Source organism: Arvicola amphibius, chromosome 3, assembly GCF_903992535.2.
Source record: "Arvicola amphibius chromosome 3, mArvAmp1.2, whole genome shotgun sequence".
Lineage (NCBI taxonomy): Eukaryota > Metazoa > Chordata > Mammalia > Rodentia > Cricetidae > Arvicola > Arvicola amphibius.
In genome coordinates this window covers 54565188-54592197 of record NC_052049.1, presented here as the reverse complement: position 1 = coordinate 54592197, position 27010 = coordinate 54565188, and the positions used below count along the sequence as shown (strand labels likewise).

The following is a 27010-nucleotide window of genomic DNA, read 5'->3' as shown; positions in this document are numbered from 1 at the left end:
AAGTTAAGAATATGCCATGTTTTTTTTTCAAAGTTCATATAGGAATAGGAGCCATATACTAATAAAATAAAATGCAATACACAACTACAGTTGTATTACTGAATGCTACAGTAATTTTCCCCTGGGAAACACAGTACTGGGGGAAATGCCAGCTTCTGAACCATTCATTTGTAACTACATAGCTTGATCGAACTATGAAAGCCGTTTTTAATCACTGACTTAGGCATCAATCATACATATCTGTATGTCTGGGATTAAATAAATTTTATACACTAAGCAAGTGATTGTTATTATTAGGAAGTAACAGGTGATTTGCTTATTCTATCAGATAGACCACTAAAAAAGTGTTCTGCTGAATAGTAGATAAATTTCATATTAAAAAAAAAAACTAAGAGGGAGCAATAAGTTCTTAGGAATATAAACATAAATCTTACAGCAAATATAACTGTAATTTAAACAGTTAAGATGTCAGCCTAACCACACATGAATATAAATTAGACCATTTCTAATATAGGGGATTTTACAGTTAGTTTTTTGTATTTTGTTTCAGTCTGGCTCAACTTGCTTCCTCTTATCTCTGTCTCCTACATGCTAGATTATCTATGTGTTCCTTCTGTACCAAATACACTTAGTCTCATTCAAGGCTGTGGGCTAAGTTAATAGTAAGTTTATTTACTCATCACAGTAATAGAAACAGAACTATTAGCAAAAGAAGAACGGGGAGTATAGAACCATAAAAAGTGAATGTGAGCAGGAATCAGAACTCTATTATGAGAGAACAGTCAAACAATTAGAAAATGAAGCACGGAAGTAAAAACAGGGGCGGGGCTCACCACCCCTCCACCCCAGCACAGTACACTGAGCTGATGTCTGTTACCGAAACAAAGGACTTTACACGGCACAGGGCTGCAAGTGAGACTGCCAGAGATGTGCTTTCAACATAGCTTAGGTTAATCTCAAACACACCATCCTCCTGGTTCAGTCTCCCAAATACCGAGCCGCAGGTATGTGCCACCATAACTAACTACGAGTCTTTTAGATTTAAGTACTGGATTTTTTTGTATGCTGAAACATGTCACTCTTTTTACATCAAAAACTGGGCCTTAAAAAAAGTAAAGCTGAAACAATAAAACACACAAGCATTATTTAAGACTATTCAGTATGAGCTAAAGTATAAACTATCTGTGGAAAGAGGAAAACACCCAACAATAACAAAAGGCCACTTCCCATGAGGGTCACTTGTTAGGCTCTTTACCTGTCTTGCTATTAGTGCATTTCATTTTGAAGGAGGCTTGTGCTGTGGCTAACTGTGCAAGTCTCGTGCTGACTGCTGTTCTTAGCCACGACAAAACATTAAATTCATGTAACTGGAGCTTCCAGCTGCTCCCCAGAAATGGTGGGAATGCTCAGATTTGTATATTAAAATAAAAAGAAGCTATTGCTACTATTTAAAAAAAGAATGACAAAAAGTTAAATAAGCTATTTTTTTCTATACTTGCTTTTTTTTCTATACTTGCTATTTTCATTCTTTGTATCTTAAGAACATAAAGACTGATTCTAACTACATTAAAAGCCCATGAGAGTAATTCTTCACAACAGTAAAAATTTGTTTTCAAAAAGAAAACAGCCAGAGGCCAGAGGTTCTTATCATAGTCTGTTCTAGCAGATTGCCCACAGGATACAGGAAGATCCACTATGCTATCTAGGAACCTGTATTAGGCAGCATCCATGTGTGCATCATAACAACTAGTACTGAAACACAAGGGTATCAGTTCACCTCAATTATCACAGACTTATTTAAAACCATGCTGCACGTTAAGCATACTTGTATTTTATGTACAACAATGAATAATTTCTTTAAAGAAAATCAGGAACTTGATGACAACAGAGTGGAAGAATATGAGAACAATGAAAAAGCATCAAAATGCCTATAAATGATGACCATGCACATTACTTCATCTGGGTTCCTCTCAACTGAAATAGTACATACTAAACTTTTGCTAGCAGCACACTCTATTTTCTATCAATTTCATGAGAAGTCTCAATATTATACAAACAAGATAGTGTACTACTGTTACCTTTTGGTTTACTGCTTAACAAAATGATGCAAAATGTGAAAAGATTATCCAATTGTTTAGCTTAATTTTCCCCTCTTTTCAAAATACAAATACACTAAGATGAAATTTTTCTCAAGTATTAACTAAACACAAATGCTGTAAAATTATATAAAATAGCATGAAGAAAACTGGAGTAAGGTCAAATGGGCCTTGACCAACTGAGTATATGTGATCCATATTAATAAAGCCATACATAACATGCAAGAAAAATTCAAACATCAACATAACTGACCAGATTATATACCAATAACTAAAAAGTACCAGAACTTTCTGAAAAAAGTAAACAAAGTATTTAAATATTCTAGAGGTCAATGCTTCAGCCTATATAGAAAATGTTATTATATATTTAGCTTTATAACTTTCATATTTACATTGAAACTGAATATAATAATTCTATATATAATTGACATACTATGTATTATAATAATTTATAAGAAACACTTACTGGGTAAATTTTTTGGAGGGATGGAAGGATGGGTTCAGGTAGGGCTATAAAAAGAAAAAGTTCAAAGCTTCTGTGATTCATGTGATTCATATTACAATGCAAAAGTTTGTCAGTTATATCCCAGGTATGAGACCACAAGGGTTGATACTAAAATTCAAATTTTCATGTATTTCATGAACATAGCTCCTAAATTTTTAATTCATTTAACAATCTAAGGTTGTTAATGACCTATGTATCTTCTTATGTGAATCAATGTTTCCTAAAACGTTTCAGAGTAGGACTCTACCAATAACAGCACACAACTCATTCAAATTAAACATCAAACACAAACAAAATAGGCAAGGCAGAATTCTACAGATTTTGAGTTCCACAGAATTCTACAGGTTAACTACCAAAACATCTACTCTTAAGACTGAGTTCAGGGTTCTTACACCATTAGTTCAATGATCCCGTATCATTAGAGAACTCTGCCATTACTGTCCCTTCATTATTTAATTTCTATTAACAAGCAATATTAAAATTATGGTAAGAAAATTTAGCTATTTAAAAATAAAAACTGAAGTCACCTTCAACTTCATAATACTGCTTAAAGAACCTCAATATAGATTAGGTATCTATGTCAGGAGATTTGCACAGCCATCCTAGAAATATGAGCAAAATATATCACAGGGGAACCGTTATCCTGCTACCCTCATTTAAAATTAAATTTCTTTTCTTTTTTCCAGGCAAGGTCTTACATAAACAAGGTTTGTCCCAAACCCACTATTTAGCTGAGGATGATCTTGAATTTGGGTCTTCAGACCTCCATCTCCCAAGTGTTAGAATCACAGAAGGGCGCCCACATGCCTCTGTTCTGGATTGAGTACTGGGGATAAAACCTACGGCTTAATGCATCCTAGAAAAACACTTTATCAACAAAGCAATATCCTCAGGACATTCACAATTCAATGATTAAGCAAACAATCTCAATAAATGTTAAACAATAATCTCACTTCATTATAAATGTAATGCAAAAAACATAACCCTACAATATGTGGAGTATGATAAAATACCAGTGCTTTTATTCCAAGATCTCTTTCATATTAGTGACCAAATACAACAGTATAAATGAAGTCTGTGATTAAGAATAGGGTCTATATACAATTGAAGCTCAGTAAAAAAGAATACCTAATACTTTACTACCTAGAAAAAGAATTTAAATGATCTCTGTGCTACATTTACAAATAATTAAGTCTTATAACTAACCTATATAACCTCCAACTATTTCTACAATGTAGTATCATATAGTTAAATTTCCCTTTTGTATGCTATATTACTAACTTGAAAATTGCAGTGAAATAAAATTTTGCAACATGAACATGTGCAGAGTATGAATGGGACTATAAAGAAAAATATTTAATTTACTACTTACCAAAATTATGCTGATGTGTAATGATATACACAGCACAGTCAATCCATTCTCGCCCGGAGGCATCCTGACATCTCTACAAGACCCTCCGTGTAAACTCAACTCTCTCTATATTTCTACAACACTTTTAATAAATTTCAATAAATGTGACTCTCTTACCAGGAATCAGTTTACTTAAAATTTCTTCCATTAAATACTTCATAAATTAAAATTATTATTTAAAAAGAAGACAAATTCACAAAGAATTTTTTTACATTCTAGAACCATTATTTGGAAGGGCTGGGGAGAAAAATACCAATCTCTGAGCCTAGAGCCATTCAAAGAACAAAAGAACTTTAAAAACTAAGGAATTTAGAAGGTTTTGGAAGTAAAGACATTATGGTGGTTTGAGTGAGAATGGCCTCGAAAGACTTGTATATTTGAATACATTCCCCATTTGTGGAAACTGTGGGAAGGATTAGGAAGTATGCTCTTGTTGGAGGAGGTGTGTCACAAAAGTGGGTTGTGTGTGTTCCTACTGCTATGCTTTTTGTTCCACCATCATGGACTTTAACTCTCTGAAACCATAAGCCCAATTAATTGCTTTCTTTTATAAATCACCATAACTATGGTCTTTTGTCATAGCAACAGAAAGTAACTAAGACAGAAGTTGATACCAGGGAGTGGGCTATTGATGTGTCAGACATAACAGTAAGTTTTGTTTTGGGAGGAATGTGGATTTGGGACTTAGTTCCAGAGAAGTGGTTTAACTCTCTTAAGTAGATTTTAATGAACCGTTCTAGCAGGATCTTGGAAGGCAGTAGCACTGAGAGCTATGTTGACTGTCAAGACTCAGGAGGTTTCAGAGTTGAACAATATTACTAACTAGGCTAGAAACCATTCTTGCAATATTTTGATAAAGGATATAGCTGCTGTTTGGTGTCCTATGAATTCTCTTGAAGCTAAATAAAGTAGCAGACTAATTTCTTTGGCAGAGATTTCAAAACAACCTAATATTGACTCTGTGATATGGCTATCAATTATTTCTCTTACGCACTTCCTTAATGAAAAAGAACATTTGGAGAAAAAAAGAAATACAAAATATACAGTTCAAGTGGGAAAAGAGCACCAGGAAAGTTTATGCAGGAGCTAAGGCTATGATAAAAGAGATGAAAAGATCAGAGAGAGGCTGTATGGAATGGAATAGAGGGAAGGGTGCCCTCAAGACAAGACCCCGAAGGAGCTAAGTTTACAATTTGCAAAAAAGAAATACCTAGGAAATTTTCTGCTCCTAAACAGTAACAACCAAGGAGAACTGTGAGTGTGATTCAAGGAGCCTGGCTCCACCCCGAGTAGGGGTCAAACAGCAGTGCTGTCCACAGTTCTGGCTTTAGAAACAGGAAGGATTCATGAGAAAAGACCAGTTAGGCTGAGACCATAAACCCAAGTGTGTCCCAGGGAAATACCTGCATAGAAACCTGAAGAGGCCAATCCAAGTGAGGACAGCACTGCATTGGAGACCCCAAGATGTTGGAAATACCAGAATCAAGAGACATCACCAGGAAAGCACAAAAGGAATATAACTAGTCCAAGAAAGATGTATGTGTCAGGCAACACAGAAAGAATGGCAGAGGCAGCTAAGCCCTTTGACATCAGACACGTAGTTACAGGGTTTAGAGTTTATCCTGCTGGGTTTCAGTCTTGCTTTGGTCCAGTATTTCCTATGTCCCCATTTCTCCCTTTTGGAATGGTAATGTATATATTCTGTGTCACTATATGTAATTGGAAGTACATAATCTGCTTTTTGAAAATGAAGAACAATTTAAAAATGGATGTTAGGAAATTCTATCCCAGAAAGAAGCTAGCTTATCATAAATATTCTTAATTCTACCCAACTGATAATTTTACCTCAGTTAACTCTTACTCTTAGAATCTTTTTCCTCTTATGCTTTGATTAGTCACTTATTGAAACATATGTAGTCTATCACTGACTACTAACATATACCATAAGAAATGCTACGGCCTTTTTATCTATCAATATTTAGAATAATTGTTTCCTTCATGGCAAAAAAATATGTTTTAGAGCATTTAGAAAGTTAAATAATAATCATTATCCAACCACTTATAGGTAAGAATATGAAGGTCAGAGAGATGAAATAAAGTTATCAATTTCACAAAAACTAGTCCTCTGTGCCAAAGGCTGAACCGCTTCAGTCTCTTGCAGGTCATTTTCTCTCCCAATAAGGAGATAACAACAAAGAAAAAAAATTTCCTATCTCATCAATATTTTCGGGGGGAGGGCAGTAGTGGATTACTTAAAGTTGGCCAATGGAGTTACACATCGTAGAACTGTTTTTACATACAAATAGTTGTCATTATATACGGACAACTTCAGTAAGAAACCAAATCTTAAAATAATTTCATTATTCTGGTAAAATATTAATTCTTGATAAATTTTCAATTTGTTTGACAAATCACCTTAAAGTGCCTCCGCTTAAAGTACATTTGCTAATAATGCACTTAACCGATTAAAATTTTAATGTGACCAGTAAGGACAGGGGACAAGGCATGTATCAGACAAACATTTACTTGTATCAGAGATACATACAGTAAATATAACAGAGATGCAGGCATGTCAGAAAGTAAATGTAATTTATGAATTACTACTAAAATTAAAATGATTCAACTCTGGATGATACTATGATTTCTGTGTTGTTCTTTATAGTATCTGTAAGAAACCCTTTGAATTCTTAATAAATATGAACTGTCAGGCAAAAGATGAGAGCAGTTCCGAAAAATTTATCTAGGAGATGATAAAACTTAACAATTGGAAAAATGATTAGTGACAGTGATATACAGAATAGATTAAACAACACACACCACATCCCAAATGATTCTGAGGAGTGAATCAATCATCAAATCAACATATAACCAAGACAATGACCAACAAACACACTTTGTGACTGGCGTAAGACGCTTTAACAAGCCTTTCTGACGACTCATCTAGAAAATGTTTGGTATACTTAAACAATTTTAAGTCTTAATTCTTTTGAAGTCTATGTTCAAATGAGAGTGACTATATTGTTTAATATAGAAAACACCTACCCAGTATATAGTAAATATTAGATAAAAATTCTAATTTTCTATTAAAAATTGGAAAAAAATTTGACACATTATTTCTTGGTATTTGCACACATATCAATATATACATAGTCATTCTTTAAACAAAATTATTGGTATTTTGTTGTAAAAGACAGTACGTCAAGAGTATCTTATCCTTAAAAATCTTAAAAACATGATGGTAGTGACTATATAGTTTTCATTTTAACCATACTTAATTTAGCCATTCCACTCTTGAAAACTCAGATTCCTTCTTTTATTATTTCAATAAACACTATAAAATATTTTTATATGTAAATCTATTAATCATTGTCTTAGGATAAATCTCTTGAGAAAAAAAGTAGAGTCAACATATATGAACTCTGTTACCTCTTTCAGAATCTAAATGCAGAAAGTACCAAACAACACAATAAAACTTTTTCTAAACCACTACACTAGAATAGTTGGTTAAGACCACAGGGTACTGATAGTGACCTATCAGTAACTTCCCTCACACACGCAACTTACATATGGTAGTAAAAGGTAACATTCTGTTAGTAACCCACCAGCTGTAACAGTTGTTAATAATGCTTACGGTCCTATTGTTTTTTTGTTTTGAGACAGAATCTGGCTATAAAGCTAAGACTCTTCTTTCCTAAGCCACCAAAGTGTCAGAATTACACAAATGTACCACCACACACAGTTAATGGAGTTATTACAATTAAGTGTGTTACTCAGTAAGTAAACATCTCAGACTCCTAGTTGTGATAACTATAGTTTTCCTCTTTAATTTCCCTTAGCATCTAGCTGAGTAAAATATGTGGATTATATTATTTATTGGACTGTGTATACAAAACATTAAATACGAAAGTAAAGGTTCCATCCAGAGCATATCAGTCTGCTATATTTCTGGGGAACCTTCACTACAACATTATAAAAGGGTAAAAACTATAGTGATCACTTAGTATAATTACCCAGTAAGCACAGAATATATAGCCTTGCTGGGCGGTGGTGGCGCACGCCTTTAATCCCAGCACTTGGGAGGCAGAGGCAGGCGGATCTCTGTGAGATCAAGACCAGCCTGGTCTACAAGAGCTAGTTCCAGGACAGGCTCCAAAGCCACAGAGAAACCCTGTCTCGAAAAACCAAAGAATATATAGCCTTATCAGAACGACCTCATAAACAATGCTAACTGTTTTTAATAAAATTGGTTTAAAATCTGGAGACTGATTTGGAACTTGAGAGCTGATTTGGAGGTACATCAGGGGACTAGAGTTTTTTATATCCTTGAGTCAAGAATGGTCCTCCTGTTTCAGAGAAAGTCATCTTCTCAGATTGTGCAGTTCTAAAAGGGATACACACGAAGGAGCATGGGAAGAGAGGGTAGACAGCCACATTATCCAAATGAACTACCAACAACAGGGTGACAATGTCTCAGCCTGGCTACCCTCACATCCTAGAGGATAATCGAACAGAATAGCTCAAAGTAGCATAAATTCTAATTGGTATTAATAATAAAAACCCAGAGTCAGATATAAGATTAGTTAAAGCTGCTGGGCGGTGGTGGCGCACGCCTTTAATCCCAGCACTCGGGAGGCAGAGGCAGGCGGATCTCTGAGTTCGAGGCCAGCCTGGTCTACAAGAGCTAGTTCCAGGACAGGCTCTAGAAACTATAGGGAAACCCTGTCTCGAAAAAAACAAAAAAACAAACAAACAACAAAAAAAAAAAGATTAATTAAAGCTGAAGATCAGAGAAGCAGAGTGGCTATCCACTAGAGAGTTCTTACCTCTGACAATGCTTAGACCAAAGGGGCGATCCTGTCCTGACTGGCTCCTCATCTCCAGACTTACTGCCTAGATGGCACTGCTTCTCCAACCAACTATACTGCTCCTCAGACTGCCCCGAGCGCCTGTCTCGTACAACCTTATATTCCTCTCTCCACCCACCCATATCATTCCTGTCCCCACTTCTCTAGTGCTGGGAGTAAAAGTGTGGGATCCCAAGTGCTAGGATCACCTCTGTGTGAGCTGTTTCTCTTTTGGACTGGATCAACTATATGTAGCCCAGGGTAGTCTTGAACTAACAGAGATCCGTCTGCCTCTGTTCTCCCAAGTGCTGGGATTAAAAGTGTGTGCCACCATTCCCTGGAATCTAGTGACTTAGCTCTGCACTCTGATCTTCAGGCAAGCTTTATTTGTTAAAGCACAAACAAAATAACACAACAAACATAAAACCTAATTAAGGAGAAGGAGCCAAAGTGGACAGATTATAAAACGTTTTTCCCAGAATATCATTTAATTTCTGTTTTATAAACTCAAAACCCAGACCATGGGGACCTCCAACCACCATGCCCCACACTCTGTCCTACACAGTAAAAGCCTAAGATCAGATCATCAAATTCCACTAATCCCAGTGTTCTCCCCAAGATCAGGTCACAACATCCCACCGTTCCCAGGCCACCCTGAAAAATGCAACCCCCAAGAAGCCCTATATAAAAACCACCCCTTGCTCAGTTCTCTGCTCCCCAAGCAGAGGCAGTCACCCTCCTGTGTTTTTCCCAAGAAGCATCTTTTGTGGGAGGTTTGTTGTGCAATGTGACTTTGTGGTATTTCTTAGCTCTCTACTGCCAGGATATCTTTCCCATCATCACTGGTTAACACATCAGGGACACCTTTCCCCTCAGAGCTATAACACGTCTCAAATAAAAAATAGTCTTTCTGATGACTCATCTGTTGCAAGACAGTGGATCAACAACACAGTGGTGAAAGTTCTTTAAATGTAAAAGTGCAATAAGCACTATCAAAAGATATAAAAACATTAAAATTTATTTACAATGTTTTTCAGAGACTAAAATTTCTAAAATATCAGTTCAAGGCAACAAAACAGGATTAAAAAGTTGTATAGGCCTTAGAAAGAAAACTTTTGAAAACAATGCAAACTGGAAATGAGCAAAAGATACTGAAATGAGTTTTATTTGAATTTCAGTTTTAAAAAGTGAAAGACTCCCATAATACTTACTTTGTAAGTAGTGCAAAACCATCAATACGAGACTGTAGCTGCTTAAAGTACCGCGACTGGCGTCATTTATATCGTGGTGACTTGCCCACTTCTTAATCACCAGCACTAACGGACGAACTCGATTTTCAACTGCAAGTAAAATTAACACTTAAAAATGATACCAGTTTCTTTGAAAATCTATATAATTTCCTAATTCTATGAAAATAAAAACCACTGCTTCCCTCCATACTAAAGGCAGATTTCACTCTCAGTGTGATACAAGCTTCCCTTAGTTACTTTTAAATCATCATTCAGTTAAGAATATTTGATTCATCTGTAACTATCGTAGCATATGATATTACTATAGCAACATATTAACAAAAAAATAAACCATATAACTAAGCACAATGGGGTATTGCTATTTACTGTAAATATAGTTCAAAAGTCATAAAAGGAGAAACAAAAGCTGAAGGTTATTTAGAAACAAACAAAAACTTACGGTAGGCATAAGTTCTGAGAAGGAATGTGTTTCTAATTCCAACAGTATTGTTTACATTTAAGTCAAATTCCACACAACTATTTAAAAGAACAAAGGAAAACACACTTTAGCACGAGTACAAAAATCCACTCTTTCTATTAACTAAATTAATTACAATTAATCCACTGATGCAACATGAACTGCAAAGCCATAGAATGTAGTTTTAAAATGAGTCACTAAAGAAGGAAAAATATATACATAGTATGTCATTTAAAGTTATTTCATGTGTATTAAAAATATAAACTAAGATTACTCTTTAAAAGATCCATATATACCGATGTTTCTAATTACTCCAAATAAAGTTTTAAATGATGTAATGTTTCCTAGAAAAATACAAATCACAAGAGCAAAATATTCTGTGTAAACCATCCCATTAAGGTATATCTTACAAAGCACAGGTTTACCTACTTTCAACAATACAAATAAAAAGCTAAATAAAATACAAGTTTTAAAAAAAAGCTGCATCTATATATCATATTCCCTCTAAACTGGCTGGAAATTCTATGTCAGATGCAGGTGCTGATAATCTGGGAAGTAATGCAATATTCAAATCATCACCAATACGATGCTTTTTTGAAGCACAGATATTCAACTTGCAGCTCAGAAAACAGAGCAATTATTGTTAGAATCTACAAATAAGAATTACTTTACATAAATTAGTTCCACTTATACTCATATTCTATTGGTCTAATTTCTTTAAATACTACAGTTTTCTATGGAAAGACTACCAAAAGGGAAGGCAAGATGATTCAGGGAGTAAAGGTGCTTACTGCCAAGACTGACAACATATGTTCAATCCCCAAGAACCAATGATGGAAGAAGAAACCTAAGAAGTGACTTCTGCATATACACCATAGTGTGCTATACATGCATTTGTGGTCACACATATACTAAATAAATGCCCTTCCAAAAACATCATCAAAAATAAGATGTCAGGCTTACAATGATAAAGCATGCCTCTAACCCAGCACTTGGGAAGCCAAAGCAGAATTGAGAATCTGTGATCATTCTGAGCCATGTGTGATATATTATCTCAAAAAGAATTAAAAATCTCAAAAAAGTTCATTAATTAATTACTTTCTATATGTTATTACAAAATCTGAACTATACCTTGTTTTTCCTTTTTTGGAGATCCAAAAAAATATTACAAACATCCCCTCATTTCTATTCATAGACTATAAATAGTGGTGTTAGTGTTACCAAGTTATTATAAGCAGCTAGCGTTGGAAAACTTATACTGACAATATTTAATCTTTATGCTTAGGTAAGAAACACCAAAGCCAATTTAGATATCCTCTGCAAAACTCAACACAACCATATAGGTAGAGTTGAATCTTTTGAAAGGGGCTAAGAAACGCGTTGGCAATAGATTACTTACTTGCCTGCATACCTAACGCCCTATGCAAACATTTTCCATCACTAGCAATAAATAAATAAATAAATAAATAAATAAATAAATAAATAAATAAATAAATTTATTTTCTGGGAGTATGAATTGAATATCCATTTGTCATGTTTTCTCCACAGGATGTACCACAGGTTTCTCACACTTATGAACTACTAGAAAATTACGTTTAAGAGCACTCTACAGAGTGAAAAGGTGCTAGTTAGATATAAGGAAGGGCGTTTGTCTGAGGTATGAGAAAGCTAAACCAAAATTTCAGAATGTCATCTTATTCAACCTAACTTTGGAGCAAAGGTATTAAACTAACCCCAAATTTTTGCCACACCTTAACAATACAGACAGACAAAAGAAAAATTTAAAAAGAAAATAATTCTTAGTTGTAAAATCCATAAATAAGCTCAATTCTGTATATAATATATACATGCATATAATTTCACTATGAATAGCTAGAAAAATAAACCTGCTTTATCACAATCCTATGTTTAGAAAATAGTTTACAAATCTTTTCAACAAATCAAATACCAATCTACACTTAACTTTTCTTATTTCTGCTTGCCTGTCCATTTGTTTTGGGACAGACATTCACTAGTAGCCCACACTGTACTTGAACTCATCATCCTACGGCCTCCAACTCCCAGTGCCACAATTACAACACTTGAGTGAACCATTTATTTGTATTTTATACTCAAATATAATCTAAGAGCTTCTAATATAATATTTCTAGGAAATCAAAATCCTGGTTAGGAGAATATAAAGAAAAATCTACAATTTTGAAATTGAGTGTTTTTACAGCTTTTTTGTATATTATTCCCTGTATGCTTTATATCTTTTTCTAAGTGATATATAATTTGTTTAATGATACTTAAATCTAGAACAAACCCCTTTGATATAAATACACACTGAATTTTCTCAAAGATAGGTTTTGGGGAAAGAATTATTTGTCCCAAAGACATGAAATCGTTTACATTTTAAGCAAGGTCCTCACTATATAACCGGATTGGCCTGGATCTCATTGTAAAGACCAGTGGTTCTCAACCTTTAAGTCAAGACCCCTTTGTGCTCACCTAAGAACCACCAGCATATCAGATTATGTTTCAAAACAGTAGCAAAATTAAAGTCATGAAGTAACAACAAAAAAAACTTTATGGTTGGGGGTTACCATAACATGAGCAACTGCATTACAGGGTCACAGCATTAGAAAGGTGGAGAACCACTGTATAGACCAAGATGGATCTCTGGTTCAAACTCAGAGAAATCAACTTACAAGTGTGTGCCACATGCTGGGCTACTCAAAATTCAGAGTAGATAAATCAGTTAGGCATGAAGGTTGCCCAGATCGTTTTAAAAAAATAATCTAAAAGACAATGGGTATAGTGGCACACAGTACAACCCCAGCATTCAAGAAGTGGAAGCAGAAAGAATCCAAAATTCAGAGCTGTCCTCAGCTATATAACAAATTAACAATGAGCCTGATTAATGACTGTCTCAAAAAAAAATAAAATTATATATATATATATATATATATATATATATATATATATATATATATGAAAATCATTTCTAGAACACTGAAGATAAGCTGCTGTGCCATAACCTTTTTGATTTCTTGGCAATCCACATCAGCCACATTAGGATGACTGTCCAAAGTTAGTCTAAAGCACCTGAAAAAAGAGGGACTGGTAATTATTTACCTGACTTTATCCCTGAACTTCACAATTGGCACTTTTGCACGAATCAGCTGAGGTCTCTCAATGTAGCCAGCTGAAGGAGAGAAGATAGTGTGAATATCTACCAATGTTTTCCTGCTCACAATATACTAAGCACAGTTTTAAAAGCAGTATTTTACAAAATAAAACCAACTTAAGACCATGCATGCTGTCCTTGAAAAAGAAAGTGAAGAGTAAGGGCACAAAGAGTTCCAAGAAGCCAGGGCTACACAGTGAGAACCTATGAGAGAGAGAGAGACAGAGACAGAGACAGAGAGACAGAGAATGACAGACAGATATCAAGACCTTTTAAGGATCAAGTCTATACTATTAAAGGTGTCTTATTTTCGAAAATACAATCTTAATATATAGTAGTATCTATAATGACATTTATTGGGACATCTGAGTGAAAAAAATAGCTAAAAGTAAAAAATAACTAAATTCTTATATGACTCACTGAAATAGTAGCCATAGAAATGTAATATGCAAATGCTTGCAAGTTGGTAAGGCAAGAGTACATTCAATTATGCATGATCTCAAAAAGGATAAAATACATACATAAATAAATATTTTTAATTTCATCGAAGGTATAAAAATGTACTGTAGAAAATAATACATGTAAACTGCAAAAAATTACAAACTTTTAGAATTAAAGCTGGAAAGGTATCTCAGTGGTTAAGAGCGCATATTGCTCTTCCAGAGGACTTGAGTTCAGACCCCCACATCCATGTAGGGCAGCTCCTAACAGTCTGCAACTCCAGCTCAATAGGACCAACACCCTCTTCTGGTCTCTACAGCACCTGCACTGTGCACATACCCACTCACAGACACATAATTAAAAGCAAAAGAGAAATAGTTTTTTTAAAAAAAAATATGCAAACCTTTATGAATATTCTAAATCTTTAACTATAGAAAAGGAAAATACCAGATTTTCTTTCTTAAAAGCTAAAAACATTCTTGCTAGGGTTTTTGGTAGGGAAGGTAAATTTTCATGTTTTCCTCCAATATACATGCAAGTCCACATGCATGTGAGTCCGTGTGTGGAGTCCAGGTCAAACTCCAGTATCTTTCCTCTTCTCCAACTTTTTTTTTTTTTTAGATAAAACCTCAGTGAAGCTGATGCTCAATAATTGGACAGAATGGATGGTCAGAGCCAGGCTCCCCATCTCGTCCCACCCTTGACCTGTAGTGCTGGAGTTATACACATAAGATACCACACCCAGCATTTTTCACATGGGTGCTAGAGATCTGAACTCAGGTCCTTGTGTTTATCCAGTAAGCACTTTACCTATTAAGCCATTCCTCTCCTCTAGACCCAAGCAAGATATTCAAAAATTTTCTCTAAAATCTCTATCCAATATCAGGCAAGCTACCTGACTACGTGACAGAGAAAAGAGTGCAAAACAGAACAAAGGGACAGACTATTCCCAAAGGGGACTACTCCTACTCGTCTCATACTCTTGGTTTTGGTTTAACTCTCTAAAGCTTTCTTTCACTAAGGTATAACTCTTATCTCAAGGTTTGTAAGACTATTTAGTGTAAACTTTCTGTACCTCAAGATTTGCAAGCATACAGGGTATAATTAAAAATCTGCAAAATCTGTAACAAAAAGGTTAACTTAAAACTTGGTAGTAAAAAAGTCTATAGATATGTAATCTTAAAGGAAACTTGTGGCTTGCCTTCATCTTAGCTGCTGTCCTTACAGGGGACAGCTATCAGCCATCTTTGTAGGGTTGGAAAGGATGGATTTTTGTCAGGTAACTTCACTCCTATCTTGATTAAAAGTGACCACACATATAAGCCAACTAAGGAAAAAACAATTCCGCAATGAAGCCCAAACTAAATGATTCCTCCATTATTTTCAATCACACTAACCCATTTCGGCCTCAACCCTCTCCAGCTTCTTTGGTCCCTTCTCCCTCCTTAGTGACAGGCCACCTGAACTGACATTCCCTGGCACCTATTTTTAGTTCACCAGCAGTTCCTAGTTCTCCTGCTACTTCTTCTTGCTCCAGTTTGGCCTCCCCTCCCCCAATCTGGACTAAACTGGCCATGGTTCTTCCTTTGCAGGAAGTTGCCTGGGTGGACCACTTGGTCAGGGTACACGCCCACTTTTCATTAAGCAAACTCTCAAATAGAAAAGAGATTGGGGTCCTGCATTGCTAACTCTTCCACCTTTATTAAAGAATTCCAATATATTACCCAATCTTACAACCTCACCTTCTGTGATGTTTATATGATTCTCACCAACACTGAGGAGCACAGGCGAGTCTAGGATCAGGCTAGAGCACATGCAGATGAAGTCCAGACAACTTGCCTCCTGGCCTGTCTCCGTAAGCCTGGCCTTAAAGTTCTACTTCTTCTCCCAAGGTTTCCCTGACATTAGGGCCAAACTTAAACGTCTAGGGAAGGAGCCCCTGACTCTCCAGGTAGAAGTCTTAGCGATGGCCTTCAAAATGTACCATGGAAGAGATGAAAACAGTCTGAAAACAAAAATAACTGATGCTAGCTAGGGTCTTTTGGCCAGTTATAGCAACTTACCAGGCTCCCTTGCCTCCCAAAACCCAAGGACTTCAGGATCTATGCCTAAAATGTGGTCAGGAGGGTCAGGAGGCTTGGATTTATTTGCCCAAGCCCTCATAAACCACCTCAACCGTGTCCAAAGTGCCACTGCCCCCATGTCCCTCTTCATGATGATAGCAAGCCCAGATCTGGTCATGGACTAAGGGGGTCTGGGCTCCCTTGGCCCAACCATACTCATCTCTGACGGGGAGCCTGCAGCAGTTATCACAATATCAGGGGATCCATCTCCTTCCTTCTTGACCCTGGGGACACCTGTTCAGCCCTGATGTTTTGGGGAGCCACCTTTCCTTTTCATTCTCCTATTGTTGGGTAGGGTTGGGAGACAGTCTTACCAACCTCACCAAACCCCACCACCTAGTTGCATTTTTAAGGGAATCCCCCTACTTATTCCTTCCTAGTGGTACCAACCTGTATTATCCCCTTGTTGGGAAAGGACCTCTTAGCCAAAGTGGAAGCCTCTCAATCCACTTGACTCCAGGCTCACAGGCTGTTATGCTCCTCCTTCCAAATCACACAATCTAATACACCATTCCCTTTACCAACCTCCCAGGTGGATTCCTGAGTATTGAACACCCCCAAACCCTGTATAGCCAAACATCATTCCCCTCTTGTCATCCAATTGCAAAACCCTACCAATTACATCACCCAGCTCAATACCCACTCTCTCTCCAAATCTCAGGGGATTTGAGGTTCTCATCTCTGGCCTCTTAAGAAAGGATCTTCCACACGCCACTTCTCCTCCCTTCAGTACTCCCATATTCGTGCTTTAAAAACCCAAGGGAACCTCCTGCTTGGTTCAGGACTTCTGACTTAACAATTCAGCAGTGTTCCCCTTCACCCTATAGTCTCCTCTCCACCAGCCCCTGAGGGGACTCCAATTTCTCTGTCTTAGATCTCAAGGATGCCTTCTTTCCCATATCTCTCAATCCCTACTCACAAAGTATCTTTGTCTTCACTTGGACTGACGTAGATACTCACCTTTTTACCCACTCACCTGGACCATCCTACCCCAGGAATTCCAGGACAGCCCACACTTATTTGGTCAGGCTCTAGCCTCTGAGTTACTCTCTTTGTCTCTTCCTAAATCCAAGCTTTTTAATACATAGATGATCTTCTCCTTTGTGGTCCACACATGCAAACTAGCCAGGCAGACACCTCTACTGTATTAAACTTTCTGTCCAGGGAGCAATACAGGGCTCTATCCTCTAAGGTCCAGCTGTCCACTCTGCAGGTTACTTATCTGGAATTAGCTATTACTTCAACTCACAAGGTCGTAAGAAGCCTCTGATCCAGTTGCTTTCAGTCTCTACCACCAAGGACAAAATTCTATGGATACTTCCTAGGGATAGCTGACTTTTTATGCTCTTGAACTCCTTCTTTCTTTCTTCTCTCCTACCCTTTATATAAGGCAGCCCTGGGCCCCTTCACATGAGCTCCTCCTTGTGTCCATTACCAAGCCTTTTGGTAAGCTTCAACAGGCCCTCCACTAGGCCCCAGCTGTACATCTCCTGGAATTAACTTGCCCTTCTCTCCCTATGTTACAGAAAAAGAGAGATATGCTCTCTGGGTCCTGAGTCACTAAATGGGATCTTCCTTTGTGTCCACTAAACACTTATCAAATAAAATTAGACGATACTATTCAAGAACGGGCACCTTGTCTAAACACTCTGGCCACAGCGGAACTTCTTACACATGAATCAAAGAAGTTCATCCTTGGGTCACCAATGACTCACTGTCTTCTCTCCTTGCCACTGTCTTTTCCTACCTTCTAACTCACAATGGTCTCTAGCCCTTTTCCAAGTGCTCTCTCTTCAGGTAGCATTAGTAGAGGACATTACACTTACCTTTCAGCCATGCCTACCTTTTACCATTTCAAACATCCTCCCCCAACCAATTCAGAATACTCCCCTATCTCTCTCTTCAATTGATACCCTAAAGAGTCATTACCCAGCCCCTAGAGACCCAGGCAGCCAAGGTTTACCCGACAGAGTAAAAAGTCCAAGATTAGGCCACAAATATCCCACCAACCCCAGGTCACCCTGGAAAGCTCTGCCCTCAAGAACCCCCATATAAAGCCTGCCTCCCACTTAGATCTCTGCAGATTCTCTCCCAAGCAAAGGTATCTAGCATCCTGTGTTTTTTGTGAGGTTTGTTGTGTAGTGGACTTTGTGGTATCCCTTGGCTCCCAACTGCCAGGAGACCTTTCCCTTTAGTGCTGTAAACCTTACATTTTCTATCACACTTCTGGCTCTTCCGGTAGTTGCCTTACAGCTCATTCATGCCTATCTTCCTGAAGGTCTATAAACTTCTGGGAGGAAGGAGGGAAACCTAGACACCTTCTCAAAATGCATTCAATAGAATAGTTTTCAAGAAAGTTCAACAACGATTTGCTAAATCATGCTTTTTAACCAAAAGTGAAAAGTAGCCAAAAGTTAAGAGAAGATGGGCATGATGGTACACACCTGTCACCCCAGAACTCAAGAGCTTGAGGCAGGAGGATCACAAGTTCAAGGTCGGCCTGGGCTATCTAAATTTATAGCAAGATCCCATCTTTAAAAGAGAAAGTTTAAAAGAATTTAGTTAGAAGAAAACAATCCACAATATATCTAGTCTCATCAGAAAATAAGCAACTTTTCCCAGAAAAATGAAGTGGTCAACATTTTAAATACTAGTTAAGTCAGAAGGCATTAAGACTTACACAGTCGAGTACAGAAGTGTTTATGGACTAAGGTGAGTATATGGCGGGCTTCAGTCTTCTGATTCACCTGAAAAAAACACTGAAAAGTTAAAGTGTTTTTTCATTATTTTTCTTTAGCTTAAGTGTTTTTTTAAAATAACACAACAGCAAAACACAAAGCATATTTTTCTTTCAAAATACTTTTCAAATTAAATACTACAGAAAAAGTCAACCCACAATGCTTATCTTTCAGATTCAAATTTCAGAATCAAATTTTTTTAACTGAAAAGAACCATGTCATTTTTCTCTTCTGTATAAATGATGTTCAAAAAAAAAAAAAACTCTTCCAAAAAAATTTAACAAAATCTTAACTTAGCAACTTGTTACTTCCTTATTAATAATGTGAAGGGCTTATGAATTACATACAATGTAGAGTTAATTTGTATATAAACTGTGGCAATATGACTTAAACATATGATGAAGACCACAGAGCTAGTAAGACATGCTTGAGTGTAGTCATGTAGTCTAGCTGCATGGCTTACAATCTCCATTATACTGACATGTAAGGGGTTCTTTGCTTGGTTTCTCCCTTTCTTTCCCTTTATATTATCTCAAATCACAGAAAAATAGCACATTCCTCAACAACTACAAGAGGCTGCAGTAAGTAAGTTTATTGAGTATTTATTATGATAATACTAAAATATAGTCAAAAGATAAGTTAACAGGAAATCCAAATAATTATAATTATAAATAACACAATTTAGTTATTAAATAAAAATAAACCAGAAACAAAATATCTTAGAAAAACTTGTTAAATATAATAAATCACAATAGTCTTACATTAAATTTTTATAAACTTAAAAGTTTATAAATTTTTAGTTTTTAACAAAAAAAATTCAAAGTCCACATCATTTTCAAAGAAAAATCAGATATAAAAAAGGGACTCACTAAGAACTCAAATGGTAAGAAAACATATCAAGAATACTGCCATGTTTTGCTTTATTGCATCCTATAAACACCTGACCCACCCAGTGGCATTTCATAATAAGAGGCAACACTTTAAAAACCACACATGTCAGAGCTAGCTGACTTCAACCGCTCAGAACCACTAGAGCGGCTCTTATGCACAACATGCTGGTGCCTTACATGTGTGGGGCAGGGGAAGATGTCCTTCTGGAGCTAGAGTAAACAGACATTTCAAATAATTAATTAAAATAACTCAAGTTCTATTCTTTATCTGATTTATCTTGAGAAACGGATTTGGAATAATGTCTCATCACTTACTGGTTCTTCTTTAACAACTAAGCATAAATCACCATCACTGCTCCGGGCACCAAATCCATTTAAAGACGATCCAACCAAAAAAAGTCTGCTTTCTAGAGAAGCAGAAGAAAACAGTAAGAAAGTCTGCAGTTGTAAACAGGAGCATAGACAAGAAAGGCATGCAAAACAGGCAGACGTACGAGGGAAGAGCAGCTGGATCTCCCTCTGCAGCTGTGCTCTACAGAGTTCTTTCTTCTTCAAGTCACTTGTTTGCTGTTGACAAGTCTGAAACAACTCTAATATCTGCTGACTCAGCTTGAGTACACCATAAAAGAAAACAAAAAACAAAATATTTAGTCAGAAATTTATAACTACTCTACTAAGCAGCATAAATGAATACTGACAACATTAAAAAATACATACTCTTCTTCTTAACACTTTCTGATTCAAAGCTATTGTTACTCACATACAAAGAATGGCCTGAGAAACTATACATAAATTTAAAAAATAAAGTATTAATTAAAAGTAAAGTAGTCAAATAATACATGAGTATAATTGTAGCTCAGCAAACTAAAACCTTTTCATCATTGTCTGTTTTTATGAGGTTCATGAATAATGTTTATACTTTTAAGAGTCATTATCACAAGTGAGTAAGAATATGCAAAGCAAATAAGAATAGGCAACAGAAACCATATGTACATGACATATCCTAAAATATTTACTATAGGTTTCTTTCAAGAAGTTTTTTCTACCTCTAGTGGTCTTACTGATGAATGTCATACAGAGCAGGTTTTAGAACATCCCCATCTTCCATATTCAAACAAACTACCCTCTATTCTACTTTTTATAACTTTCTCTGAACCCTGACTTCTTCCGATGAGATTACCATCTGCCAATCTCCCTTATTTAGACAGTTATGTGTTAACATTTTCCTTTCACCCCAACTCTCGCCATTAGCACAGGATGGTAAGATGATAAAGGATGCCCTTATCTGTAGTGAGCTACACTTACCACAATATACTCTACTTCTGAAATTCTTTCACTATTTCTCACTTGTGTACTCTCATAGCTATGTGTTCTAGTTCTGTTATTTTAAATCCCATTACACTACTTCAGCTTCAATTTCCTGTTCGACTCACTCTCTTATCACCCCCACCTCTAACACATCTGCTCTAGACCTAGTCACCAATGACTAGGTCTAGACCCTGAAATGCTTTTTCTTCCATTCCATCAGTACCCTTCCCTATGCAGCCACTATCCCAGAATGCATCTCCCAAACCATTCTCTTTCATCATGCCTTAGAAACTTTATTCCTCAGGCTCTAATGTCTGTGCTGCAAAATCCTCATCTGAAAGCAAAAAAAAAAAAAACACTAAAAGTAAACCTAAGGTACAAGACAAAACTGAAAACCTTGGGAAGTCGAGGCTTCCAAAGGTTGGGTATAAAGGTTAGCCTAGTTTAGCGTCTTTAGCATTACTCAGCCTTTACTCTCCTGTCTCTGCTTAGATACTATTCCCATTTTTCACTATTCCATTCGAAAATGTTTACTGCCTAAACTTACTTTCTCTTGCAGATAGTTCCTATTAAATTTTTTCTAAGAAAAGCCAAGCGTAGTGGTGCACATCTGCAAATCCCAGCACTCAAGAGGATGGAGGTAAGAGGATCAGGAGTTCAAGGCCATCCTTGGCTCCATAGGGAATTCCAGGACAGCCTAGGCTACATGAGATCCTGTCTCAAAAGAAAAAGAAAGGGGGGAAAACTAAGAAAATTAAAAATACCAACTATAATTCCTCATCTTGCTAAAGCACATAAATTAATAGCCCTGAAGGAAATCTCACCTCTTTCCTTCTGTTAAGACAAAGTGTCCTGTTGCCATGGCCCTCTACCAGTGGGGTGTGTGTGTGTGTGTGTGTGTGTGTGTGTGTGTGTGTGTGTGTTTTAATCCAAGCCTGCTGTTCACCTCAGGAGCAGAAACACCTTCATCAATTCTTCAATCTCTTTTGTGTTTTCAGCCTCTCTTAAGCCTCCCAGAGTCTACATATGACAGACCAAAAGTCTCATTCATCATTTAAAATGTTTTTTGTTTGTTTTTGTTCTGTTTTGATTTTTGAGACAGGGTTTCTCTGTAGCTTTGGAGTCTGTCCTGGAAACTAGATCTTGTAGACCAGGCTGGCCTCGAACTCACAGAGATCTGCCTGCCTCTGCTTCCCGAGTGCTGGGATTAAAGGCGTGCGTCACCACCGCTCGGCAAGATGTTATTTTTAAAATCATATTCAGAATATTTAAGAAGGTTCAAGAGTTGTTGACAACTAGACCATGAAACAGACACAATTTTTTTTAAAAAAATCTGTAAATACCTGCCCCCCCCAAACACACACACACACACAAACAGCAAGTAGGAAAATAAAACAGATGAAACTAAACCAAAATCAAACACTGACAACAAATACACCTAACTGACTAGGTATTCTTCATGAACCCCAAACCTGACCAGTGAAGGTCAAACACTAATACCAGAATGGCACAGTATCAAAGCACTAAAGCAGTAAGAAGAAAGGGAAAGAACATTAGAATAGCCCTACAATCAGATTCCCAGAAATCAAATGGTTTCTAGCTTCTACCTTTTGCTTCTTTGCCTCCAAACTGAGGGTTCCCTCAATGTAGAATAATATACAATTCTAGGAGAAACCTGCACAAGCTGTAATTTATAAGCAAACCAAGGCCACTAAAAGTTCAGGAACCTCAAACTTAAATGAAAACTCCCTTATAAAGAAACAAACAAACAAAAACACTAACAAAAATACTGTGAGGCCCTGAAATCTAAAGAAGGCAGGGCTGTCAGAGGCAAAGGGAAGGTCGGGAATGACTAACTGCAGAGGTAGGTGGTGATGTGGGAACCATTTTGGTTGCCATAGCAAGGAGTAGGGCACGGAAGACCAGTGACACAGCTACCGTCTTACAAGACACAGGCCTGGCCCTGGGGACATCTGCTCTAAAAGCACCAATACTGTAAAAGCAAAAATTCCTAGTCTAGACAACAGAAGGGAAGAAGGAAAGCAGAAAAGGCTCAGAGACATGAGGCTAGCCTGCCTAGCCTTCCCCATCTAAAAGGAGCACAGAAAAAGTATCTATCTCACTCAAATACAAATAACATGGGGGATGGGGGAAAACGACTAAAATCCAAAAAGAATAAATTTCAAAATGAAAAAAATAAAAACAAAAACAAAAAAGGCTTAGGAATAATACCTAAAAAATGTGAAATAATTTCCATAAAGTTTTTATAAGAATGATTAGAGAAACACTGCTAAAGTGAAAAACATTTCCCTGGAGACATAAGGGCATTTTATATATTTTAAAGGTCTTTTCTCACTTTAACTTGCTAAGAAGATAAAGAACAATTTAAATCACATATACTAACAAGAAAAATTTATACTGAAAAACCTTATAACAGAAGCAAACTGCATGAAATTATTAACAAGTATATCTTCCAAAAGCTATGCAGGATTTACAGGCTGAAATGCACAAAAATACTGATGCAAGAGACATCAAAAATGTAAAGAGGTAAGCCTGGGATGTTCATGCCTGTAATCCCAGCACTTGGGAGGTAGAGGAAGGACTGGTGTGAATTTGAGGTCAGCACGGTCAACAGAGCAAGATCCTATCTCCAAACAAAAATAAATACCTATACCATGTTAACAGATGAGAAAACTACTGGTAAACAAATCAATTCTCCTGAAACAGGTACAGAGTCAATATAATCAAAACAAACAAATAAAACATAAGCCTTCTTTCTAAAAATTAAGAAAATGTGTTTTACATGGAAAAGTTTAAGATCAAGAATAGTCAGAAGATGAAAGAGAAAAAGAAGCTACATTAACAGATACAGCTGCAATGCCAAAAAACAAAACACAGAAATGTGCATATATTCATGAGAAATACTTAAAAACTGGAAGCTGACCCTAATTAAAAGGGAAAATATGAACTAAACTAAGATTGCTCCTCTGTTAGTACATAGTAGTGATATAATGTTGGAATGGTTAAGTTAAAGCTGAGATGTTTAATAACACTATCACTGACATTTTATGTACCTAGTTTGCTATTTGTCATATCAAGATATAGGCACCCAAGTTTGTAATAAATTATGTAAAAATGGTTAATGTAAAAATTAAATGTCATATAAGGGTTAGATTTATCCAGAAGAAGGATTTGGCAAACTAGGGTCCACAGGCCAAATACAGCTTCTAGTCTATTATGTATGAACAAGTTAAATTATTTTCACATTTTATTAAGTGGGGAGGGAAAAAAAAGAGCTAATAACTCAAATAGCTTGAACACCTAGAATATTTGCTATCTGGTCATTTAAAGAAAATGCTTGTTGTTGTGGAATAGTCTTTCACACCATAGGAAGACATGTCATTGTGATTGGTCTAATAAAAAGCTAAATGGCCAACAGTCAGGCTGGATTTTCGGGCACAAAGAATGCTGGGAAGAAGAAGGGCAGAGAGGCAAGACAGCCACAGAACAAGTCAGATACACAAAATGGGATAGAGGTAAAAGTCATGTGTCAGGATGTAGATTAATATACAGGTTAATTTAAGCTATAAGAGCCAGTTAGGAACAAACCTAAGCTATTGATGAACTTTCATAATTAATAAGTCTCTGTGTTGTGATTTGGGAGCTGGTTGTTAGGACAGAGAAAGACTCACAACAGTTTGTTAACTGAAGTCGAACAACATAATCCCAGATATTACAATAGGTACTCATCAGTGTCTGTTGCATCACAAAATAAGGAAATTCTAACAATGCTTAAATGAAACCCATTGTAGTTACACGTGGGTCAAAATGGTGCACATTTGTAATCCCAGCACTTGGGAAGTTGAGGCTGGAGGATTGTGAATATGTAGCCAAGCTTAAGCCACAAAGCAAAACCCTATCCACCTTCCTTGGACACTATCTCACACATCACGTCCACTACCATCTGTCACAACTTAATGCAGCAGTATCTCTTATCCAGAAACATTAATAACCTATGAGATGACTCTCCACCTCCAAAGTCACCTCATTCTAAAACAAACAATTCTGTTCTCCCAAAATACAAGTAATTATGTTATTTCAAAAACTTTCAATGCCATTGGACTATGCCTTCAAGAGCCCAAATCACTGCCTATTTATCTCACATCAGATACTGTATTCACTATACACTCTACATAATTGCTTATCACATTACTGGCAGCAAAAGACACTCAGTAAAATTGTTAGTTATTACTATCACAGATCACATGATGTTACAACCAGGTCTCACAACGTGGTCTCTCTATCCTAGACTTTAACACATTAAATTCCTCCTCTTTGTATTTTTAGACACAGGTGTCAGAGCTTGGCTTTAGCACTTACAAGATATGACTTTGAGCAAACCATTTAACTTTCTGAACAACATAAAATTTGGGACAATAACTATATGCTACTAGGTTATTAAAAGAATAAATAATATAATATGAATGGAATGTCTAAAGAGCAAAGATATCAATGAACAGAGAAGAGAACAGAGACGTGCTTTAAAAGAGAGCACTTACGTCAGGTATGGTGGCACACACCTGTAATCTGACTTTTCAAAAAGTAGAACCAAGAAGATCATGAGTTCAAAGTCAGCCTGAGCTATACAGTGAGATCCTGCCTCCAGAAATAAAGTATTCATTTAAAGAACAAAGAGAAGCACTTTTCTTCTTTAGTATCACTCAGAGAAATTGATTCAACTATAAAACCTATCTCTACTTTTCTAGGGGAACTGCCTTAATTCCAAAGATAGGATTTAGGATTAATTTTTCTATATGACAAAGCAAAGAAAGATATGGAATCACATATTATTGACTAATATCAATTATACATTATTAAATTTACAGATTCAACATATACCTAAACTATATGTAAAAGTAAGCTCTTTGGTTAGTTCTACTAGTTAACTACAAACATAAATATATATAAAAATGTATTTCTGATATTTAGTAACTATTTTATATCCATTCAGAGAATTCACCTCATTGGCCTTATATCATAGGTATTCACATTATGACATAGGAGTTAAACTTAGAAAGCAAAGAAGGAACAGGGAAAAAAGGAAGAAAGAACACCAGAACATCCCATATTGCTTTTTTCATTTTGCTTTGCTTTCTCCTCTTTCCACTGGTTTTGTCTAATTGTTATTACTTCATAGTAAGGAAAATGTTGGCACAAAAGGGATAAAGTTTTTTTTAATGAATAATCCCGTGACAAATGAATCAATAAGCAGGAGAATATAGCTGAAGCCTATTTCAATGGAGCAAAGTCCTAAATGTAAGAACTTAAAAGCAAAAATTCTTAGAATACACTCTAGCACTCAGGAGATATATGTGAGTTTAAGGACAGCTTGGTCTACATATCAAGTTTCAAGCTAGCCAGAGTTACATAATGAGGCCCTGTCTCAAAATAAATAAATTAACAAATCTTATAACAGACAGGCATCAATACTCAAGACACTGCATTGAGTGGTGGTTTCTGAGATTCAACACTAATAGCAAAGCAACCAAAGAAGCTGAATAAATAAACTATAAATAAATAAACTAATAAACTGAATACATAGAAATGAAAAGGTTTTCAGCTTTAGAGGTCATCAACAAGAAATCTACCTACTAAATTCTGGACAAAAAAATTTGAATGACATCTCTCCAAGGAAATGTCCAACAAGCAAATGACATTAAGGAATGAAAACTGAAACCAATTTCATACTAGAATGGCTCTAATAAAAAGAGGCAAGAA

General features: G+C 36.3%; 1 protein-coding gene across 3 annotated transcripts in view; it reads right to left on the bottom strand.

The window, feature by feature from the left end:
- The window catches only part of Tent2 (terminal nucleotidyltransferase 2), a 53671-nt gene that overhangs the window by 11387 nt on the left and 15274 nt on the right, over positions 1–27010 (bottom strand). For 2 of the 3 annotated variants that reach the window (XM_038321607.1, XM_038321605.1), the window contains 7 exons: positions 20419–20533; positions 20240–20331; positions 18977–19055; positions 13681–13750; positions 10546–10622; positions 10068–10196; positions 2563–2606 (listed from right to left, as the gene is read on the bottom strand). In XM_038321607.1, coding sequence (XP_038177535.1) covers positions 2563–2606; positions 10068–10196; positions 10546–10622; positions 13681–13750; positions 18977–19055; positions 20240–20331; positions 20419–20533 — 606 coding nt within the window. The remainder of the gene's footprint in view (positions 1–2562; positions 2607–10067; positions 10197–10545; positions 10623–13680; positions 13751–18976; positions 19056–20239; positions 20332–20418; positions 20534–27010) is intronic. The other variant, XM_038321608.1, reaches the window with a different exon arrangement.